Below are 8,585 nucleotides of genomic sequence, written 5' to 3'. Positions count from 1 at the left end.
GGAAATGTGGGAAAAGGCACTCCCGAGTGAAGGAGCCACGTGAGCTAAACTCCCAAGGTAAATAAACAGGGTCTTTGAGAAACCTGGCATGACTGGAAGGGAGAGGTATACGAAAGATGGAGAGGGAGATGAAGCTGGAAAGAGATGCAAGATCACATGGGCAGAGCTCCCACAGGCCCAGATGATGCCCAGGAAATACTTTGCCAGCACTTGTTGAAGAAACAAAAGAGAGATTACAAGAGCCAAACAATGAGGTTTGGACCACTTGGTTCCCCTGAGCAGTGTTTTATTATTATTTTTTCCTTTGACAACTTGGTCAGAAACTTCTTAAGGGCAGGGTTGCCCAATGTTCATTGTGCTATCTGCCCCACTCACCACTGGAAAAGATATCCAGAAATGGCTCCCTAATAACTGACAACATAAAAATAAGCTCCTGAGCGTGTGAGAGCCTTTTCCTGGGGGCTGTTCTGTGAGTTCACCATAAGAAGTTGGGAACAGATAATTCTGTGGTGGACCAGTCTTTGATGGAAGACAACTATGCTCATGAGATGCCACCAGATGGAGTCCCTTCCTCCCATCAACTCAGAACCCCTCCACAAGCACCACCCCTGGAATTCCCAGTGTTCAGAACCTGGTGATGACTTCTTTAGGGAACAATGGGGCTTGAGCCTTCTGAGACTCCCATTGGTGGATAGGTTAGTGGGTGAGTTCATTCTTTCCAGAGCCATAGGCCTGGATTGGGAGCCAGAAGGCCTGACTGAGTCTGGGAAGGTCATGTCCTCTCTAGACCTAGTGTTCCTTATCTGTAAAAGGCTAAAGTGGCCTCTTAGACTCCCTGCAAATCTAGCTTTGACTGAATAAGAAAATGATGAGGCATGTCTTTGAGGAGGGAGGGAAGGAATAAATGGATGAATGAACCAATTCAAGGCGAGGAATGAGAAACAGTTCAGGTCCCAAGCTAGAGCAGTCAGTCACCCTGCCCCGCCCCCCCCCCCCCCTTTTAACTGCCTCAGTGTGGGTCGCGTTGTACTTTGGATTTCTGGGGCTGTGCTCTATTATAACTGGCGGCTGCATTCTCTTTCTGCACTGGAAGAAGAACCTCCAGCAGGAGGAGCGTGCCCAGCAGTGGGCACTTACAGCCCACTCCTGTACTAGATAAACAAGCGATGCCAATATGGCATGAATGCAGCTATCAACACAGGCCCTCCCTGGGCTGTTACCAAAACTGAGATTAAAGTTGAGATTCCAGATTCTCTGTGGGGGTCAGACACCCCTGAAGGCAGGCATTATGCCAACAGAGGCAGCAGCCCCAAGGCAGAGGCCTCTGTTCCCCTGCAACCTGATCTGGTGGTCCCACAGCAGCCTCTTTCTAACTGGATGGCATAGCACAGGACCAGATCTCCATTCCCAATTATGTTTTAGGAGATACCCTTTGTCCCGCCCCTTCACAATCAACCTCCAATGCTGAACCACTCTGCCTGCTACTCATTTGCCATCTGTATCAAGAGTAATGTCCACTTCTATTCCCTTCCCACACTGACCCATGGGGTGAACTGTTTCAATGCAAAGCCTTTTGCTTCAGAGCTATAGCCTCCTCACTGAAGGTGGGAGCTTTAGGTGCCAGGGGTATTAGAAAAGGGAGCTAACCTCAGGAAAGTAATATTGACACAGAGATCAGAGCCCATTTAGATGTTACATTATTAAAGATTTTTGAAAAGTTACTCTATTGTGTCTCATCTGCCTTAGGAGGACAGTACCCTTCCCCTGTTTGATGGGGGCACAAGTCTCACCAATACAATGAGAATTGGAGGTTGGCTTTGAAGAGACACATTGAACCAATACTTGCAGATGAGCTCAAATCCCTCCATCCAGTATTTATTGTGTGCAAGCCCTGGGCTAGGTCTCCAAAGGCATTGCTGTTCTGCAGGATGGGAAGTACAATTGCCACAGAGTGACAGGTGCTGAGGGCACACAGCTATGGCAGTCCACAGTGGCGATGCCACTTTCTAATACAGGAACACTGGAAAATGGCTGTTATGATTCTTCTCTTACTGATGAAGAGACAAGGTCCAAGGGCATATATCATTATCTTTTCTTTTTGTTGCTGAGCTAGTTTCCCAATTTACATCTGCCTAACATTAAAGTTCTTGGTCTTTCCACCTTACCCCATGGTATCCCTTCCTTAATCATGTCTTGTTAAAACACACTTGGTGAATGCTTTAGTGTGTGTAGAGTGTCATCAACTTGGTCTACAAAGTGGCTTAGAGGAAGGGCTGGTGAGTACCTCCTAAAATTATACACATAAAAATATCCATATCATGTATCTTAAGAAATCCATGGTTGCCCAAAAGTTAAGAGTCCCTTATTGCTCTATTTACATGGGAATATTAATAATTTTTATACTTTCTAGAAATGGTCCTAAAAGGAGACACAGAGATAATTATGAGCTATTTGACCCCAACTTGAAGATATGAAAGCCTGGTTCTGTCACAGAAATTTTCTGCACTTACTTTGGAAATGAGCAAACCCACTCACCATATTTGATCTAAACTTTAAATGTAGACTGCCCTGAGGTAGGGCCAGTTTTTGCCTATTTTGTGGAGTGGGGTGTGGGTGTGTGTGTGTGTGTGTGTGTGTGTGAGAGAGAGAGAGAGAGAGAGAGAGAGAGATTGATTGTGATTCTCAGAACTTAGTAAACATGTAGTTAATTTTTTCTTTTTTTTCTTGTGTGTGGGCTGAAGGATTAGGTCCAGCAACTGTAAAGCCTTAGTCCTATCTATATGACCTCTCTCTAGCAATGGATTTAAGCCTTTTTAACTTTTTTTTTTTTTAAAGGTAAGTGGAACTCCCCCCCCCCCCTTTGTAAACATGATCTAATATTGTATCTCAAAATATAAAGCAGGACCAAGTGGATCTTCTCTGGTAGAACAGGGGCAGAGGTTCACTCCTCCCTCAACTTGCCCCCTCTTCACCTTGCCCCCTTCAACCCTGCAGATGCCTAAAGCCCAAGACCTACAGTCTTCACTTCTCTAGGCCCAATATTTTAATTCTGAAGGTAGATTCTAGAACACTTGCTTTGTGCCCACCTCTGTTAGCCCTTGCTTTCAAAGGAGGAAGGAATCCATTAAACATAGGGATCAAAGCATATTTTCTTTCTCTTAAGAACCAAAGGAGTGGGAGGAGGCTTTAATAAGACACAGTGAGAGAAAAAAAAGAAATGTTTTATTTAGATAAATTAAAATGGCTGTATCACTGATATGAAATAAAGCTCAAATTGAGTCATGAAAACCTTGAATTCACTCCCTAAACAGAACCAAAATTGCTTATATGTTACCAAAATAGCTCCACTAGAACAAAGTAGATTTGCATTTCTTAATATGTGAAAAAAGGTAGGTTAGGTTCATATAACAAACAATACACGCTCTATAAAGTCTCAGGATACCCAAATGTGTTCTGGTTTGGTTATGAAAGAAACCACATCTAGTTGGTGTTGGTAAGCAAGCCAATGAGGTGTGCAGCAAACAAAAGCTGTCACTAAAAACAACAGGCCATTACGAGTATGAGCCCATCACAGTCAAAATCCTCAACTGTGACCAGAGGACCAGCAAGGGGGGGCTCTAGGGGTTATGTCCAGCAACTGCAAAGAAAGGAAACTGCAGCAGAATGCAAAACAGCCAACAGCAGGGGAAGGGTCCATTCCTCAGCTTTGTTGCCTCAGACCCATTCCTGAGTGCTAAGTACTCTGCAGTCATCCTGAAGCCAGGCACTTTATTCCTTTGGGTCTTCTCTTTCTACAGTACCTGTTTGCCTCTCTGACTTATGGGGAGGCTATTTAAGTAAACATTATGCCGACATATATATAAGGCAATGGAATAAAAGGGTCAAGAAGGTCGTGCTTTGGGAAACTAAGGAGAGAAGTGGTAGGAGCTGCCAGAAGGAACAGGTAAAAGAATTTACAATGAATGTCAAACTCATACCATTCACTTCCCAAGCTTTCTCACAGAGCTGAAAATGTGGCAGGTGAGGCTTCACTATAGCCAAACACAAGGCACAGGCTGCGTAAGTGGGGACAGCATACAGATATAAATCCCAAATTAACACTAAGTGATAGGTTTCTGGGGCTTGTAAACTGGAGAGTCTGCTCAACTTGAACAAAGGAAGTTGAGATACCTACCTGTCTGGGAGACATGGTAGTTACTCAGGCAGGATGACAAAGGTATCATAGGCCTGAGTGCAGCATGGATGCCTCTGGCAGACTTGGCAGGGGAGGGGTTGGCATTATATACAGCTCAGGGGTGATGCTGGCAGACAAGCTTGAAGTAGGAAGAACAGAAGAGAAATTGAAAAAAAAAGAAACCTTGAGTTTTCCACGGATATAGCTATTGGATGTAAAAGAAAAATACATACTACAAAGAGTTAAGGTGTCCTGAATGTATCTGCCTATGAATAAGAACTTGAAACTAAAAAGGACAAGGTACATTACCCTCAAGTATATTTCATATAAATCAGTTATCAAAAAAATACCTTCCAGGTACAGACATACTATTTATGGTACAATATATACAAACATAGCAGTATAATTCAATTTATTGCTAGAACTTTATTTGGTTGTTACAAAATCTGTAAGGGTATATATATTAAAAAGGAGGAGGGCATGGAAAGCAGCCAGAAGAGCAAAAAATTATCAAGTTTCCTAAAGTGCCAGGCTAATTTTAACTTTTCCATGAAAGTGAAATAACATAGATGGGTAAGGGAAATGTTAAAGAAAAACATTTTAAAAGGGAGAAACATAAGCAATAATGACAAGCAGACACATTTATTAGAAGAGACGTTGTCCTGCTTTAACTGAATTTTAATACTTCTACAAAAAAATTTAAAGTTAGCTAACACCAAGCTGAATGTAATGTAAAGAAAAAAACCAGTCTTTACATGTTTCAGGGTACTGGACTGCACTGGCTTACAGGTCTTGGACAAGTTAAATGAAAAATGAACTCTATTAGAGAAGTTGGTGCCATGGGAGCTTCTCTAGTTTCTCCCTCACTTGACTACAGCAAAGTTAAGTTTTGTAAGTTTTCCTTTTGTGCTACCCAAAGATTGCCTTTGGGAACAACACAGCAAGTGTAACTCAACATACAAGTGACTTAGACCATTCCTTCCAGTTCCGGGACCTGCTGTGCCAGGTCCATAAGGGAGAAGTATTGCACTTGCTACCATCATATGAAGGCTTCTGTTGTAGTGCCAACTATAGTTTGGCATCCTCTGGACAGAAAGCCTGTATCTACTTCTGAGCTGATATCTGTAAGAAAACAATATGATTTCACACATTTCATTTCACAACTATTTTTGGCCCTAGTCATCTCACCAAGAAATCCATCAGATTCTTGGTTAGCTCCCAGGAAAAATCTCAAAGGGGTAGTTTCTTGTTTTAAAAGTAGATGTACCCTTTTCCTTTAATACCCTGGGTGGCTAGTCTGAGACAGTGACTAGGGACTTGGGTTTTACCATTCAGAATGGAGACGTTACTGAAGGTAGGAGCCAGCTATAGCCTTTAGATAGACTTGTGTAGGTGGATAGGGAAGATAATCTAATTCACTTGAGGGAAAATGTAGCTCCTCCCCACTGGATAACTTTTTGTGTTCCTAAACCCTATAAGAGGATTAAAAATGAGAAAAATGCTCAAGAAGACTTCTCTGGTTCACATGTTGGGATTCATTGAGGGAATAGGAATAAACTCTCAGAAGCCAACTTTTTAAAGTATGGAGCCGGCACTGTTCCCACAGCATCCAGTCCCTGAATCAATGCCCCTATCTGCAGGCTAAACCCCATGGCAGCACCTTGGCCTTGGAGGAGGGATGAGTTAAGTATATGTGAATATAGTTTCAGTTGTTACCCAAATAAATGATTTTTTTAAATAAGTAATTTGTTCACATCCTGCTCAAAATCATTCTTTCTACTTTCCACACAATATGCACAATTTTTCTTTCATTTTAAATATTTACAAACAGAAAAGGCCTATCTTTTGAAGACAAGACATTTTCTGAGTCTCTATAAAGTGCAGCTATTAAGGCAAATTTATATGAAATATAAAAGGTGGCTTATTCTCTCTGTATATACATTTTCCAGTTTTAAAAGATAAGGTCTCCTCCCCTCAAAAAAAAAGGAAGGAGAAAAAAAGAGGGCTTTATTATTTCTTTTCCTGGCAATTTTAAAATGTAAGATATTACTGGTTTCAGGAAATTATAGATTTTTGAACATCAGATTATAAGTAAAATGGTTTTCTTTTTTAAAAAAATAACTTTTGTATAGCTTTTCAAACAAGTTAGAAGGTGGCAATATGTTTGCTACAATAGTTTGGAGGACTAGAGGGCTGATGCATAAAAGGGTTGTTTTTGTTACGTAAGTAGATTTTAGGTAGTCCATGGTATACATCCATTCCTAAAATAATGCCTGTTGAGGCTAGACACCTAAAGCTACTCTTAGCTCCAGGAATGAGTATCTTCCATCTCCATTGGAATCAAATGCTTTCAAGCTCTCTGGATCTGGCAAGGTAGAACCTAGAGAGTTCCAGATTTCCTGGTAGGTCAGCTTCCCATCCACATCCTGGCCAGTCTTGTGGAATAAATCCTGAAGATCTGTCAAAAAGGAATTATGAAAAATGTATATATCTATTATATAGAAATTCAGTTAAAAGTAGGCTCTTACAATATTGAAAAGAAAGCTACTTTGGAGATTTGTTTCCAGAGGGTAACATTTAGGATTTCACTAAATCAGACTAATTTTTGATCCTTTAAGAATGAAAGGAATATTACAAAATACAAGCAGTGGGAGAAATGCATGACCTGACTTTCTCTCTGTCCATGGCCTTCCCTTTCAATTTCCCAAATTTTAATCTATGTTGAAGAAATAGAGGCCTGTTTGATAGATAGGAATTAGTCTATAAAACAGAGTATAATATATTGTAATATTTCTCATTGAATGTCTGAGTGGGGACTGGAGGAATGTCTTGGACATCCATAAGCAGTAAAAATGTCAAAAATTCAAAGTTCTCTGTTTTTTTAATGTAAATTTTTTTATTTATATATGACAGCAGAATGCATTACAATTAGTTCTCTCAGTTTTGATAGGAAAACCAAAGCTCATAAAGGAAAGCAACTTGCCTAAGGTCATATAACTCTTACATGGCTAGATATAGACTAGTTTTCTTACTATCTATGGAACACTATCTCTTTGGATCCATAAATTGAGCAGCTTAAGATCCAGGGACTCAAGAATACAATGAGATACCATTTCACAATCACTAGGATGGTTGTCATCAAAAAGTGTTGGCGAGTATATGGAAAAGTGAATTAAATCCTTATATATTGCTGACGAAAATGTAAAATGGTGCAGATACTTTGGAAAATAGTTTGGCAGTTCTTCAAAAAGTTAGCAATGACCAGCAATTCCATTCTTAGGCATATACTCAAGGGGGATGAAAAAACATCTACAAGACCCTGCACACTAATATTCATAATAGTATTATTCCCAATAGTTCCAATGTGGAAACAATTCAAACACTAATCAACAAAAAACCCCAGAAGACACACACACACACTCCCCCCATCCTCTCTCTCTCTCTATATATATATAGTCTTTAAAGACTATCTTTCCTTAAAAAAGTTTTTTCTGTAGTTGTAAATGGACAGTATGCCTTTATTTATTTCTTTTTTTATGTGGTGCTAAGGATCAAACCCAGTGCCTCACACATGCTAGGCACTGCCACTGAGCTACAGCCCTATCCCAAAAGACGGTGTCTTTTCAAAGCATTGTCTTTCTCCACTGCCCCCCGCACTCCCAATTTTCTTTCTGGTAGCTAAAAAACAGAGCAATGCCACCAGATGATCTGCATTTTTTAAATTCAATTCTCAAGACACTATTTCAGTGAATAGGATTGGAGAATTTCTATCAATAGTCTAACAAAAGGACTTCATTTTGTCCTCATAGTCAAATAGAAGATTTAATTTCTAACACTAAAGAAGGTCAATATGGCTTATATTTCTTTAAAAATCTTCCTAAATTCTTTTTTTTTCTTCATTTATTTAAGACTATATTTACATTCAACGAGCCTTTTGCTGTTTGGTACCTGGAAAGAATTAAAATGTCCCAAAGGGAGGGAAAACCATTGCAGTGCAAATCCAGTCCAAAAATGAGTTCTTGTAAACAACTTCTAAACAGGACCCTACCCTCCTGTCATAGGACCAGTAATGCAGCTAGTAAAACCACAAAAGCTCTCTGAAAACCAGAAAATCAAGTGGAACACTTCTTCCTCATGCCTGCCACCAAGTGGCTAGAAGAAAAAACAATTTTTTTTTTTTTTTGGTACTATGAGTTTATATAACATGCTATGTATTTTGTAGCAGAACTCAAATAAAAATGATTGCTGCTTTGCGTCATTTCAAATGTGTCTCAGGCCTATGTTAAAGACTGAAGTACAAATGTTCAGACTGCTATTCCTTAATCTGATTGAACAGCCAGTCTTTCCCCGATTCATACTCATCAATTCTTGATATAGGAGAGTGGGGATACAACTTATGTTGCCCTTCAAT

General features: G+C 40.1%; 2 protein-coding genes across 4 annotated transcripts in view; one reads left to right on the top strand and one right to left on the bottom strand.

Moving 5' to 3' along the window:
• Window positions 1-934: 934 nt before the first annotated feature.
• Window positions 935-1,830, top strand: Tex38 (testis expressed 38). The gene is given in 2 exon segments (XM_046418876.2): window positions 935-1,127; window positions 1,130-1,830. Coding segments are annotated over 2 exon segments (654 nt in total). The 3' UTR covers window positions 1,591-1,830.
• A 2,750-nt stretch (window positions 1,831-4,580) lies between these two features.
• Efcab14 (EF-hand calcium binding domain 14) overlaps window positions 4,581-8,585 on the bottom strand; it is a 36,117-nt gene continuing 32,112 nt past the window's right edge. For all 3 annotated transcript variants that reach the window (XM_046468981.2, XM_046468980.2, XM_046468982.2), the window contains one exon: window positions 4,581-6,632. In XM_046468981.2, the coding sequence (XP_046324937.1) occupies window positions 6,457-6,632 (176 nt within the window). In that variant the 3' untranslated portion in view covers window positions 4,581-6,456. The remainder of the gene's footprint in view (window positions 6,633-8,585) is intronic.

This window comes from Marmota monax, unplaced genomic scaffold (assembly GCF_021218885.2).
Source record: "Marmota monax isolate L192 unplaced genomic scaffold, Marmota_monax_Labrador192_F-V1.1 WCK01_AAM20220418_F8-fsc00008, whole genome shotgun sequence".
NCBI classification, from domain to species: Eukaryota; Metazoa; Chordata; class Mammalia; order Rodentia; family Sciuridae; genus Marmota; species Marmota monax.
The sequence above is the reverse complement of the archived record's forward strand: the minus strand, read 5'-3'. Positions and strand labels throughout refer to the sequence as shown.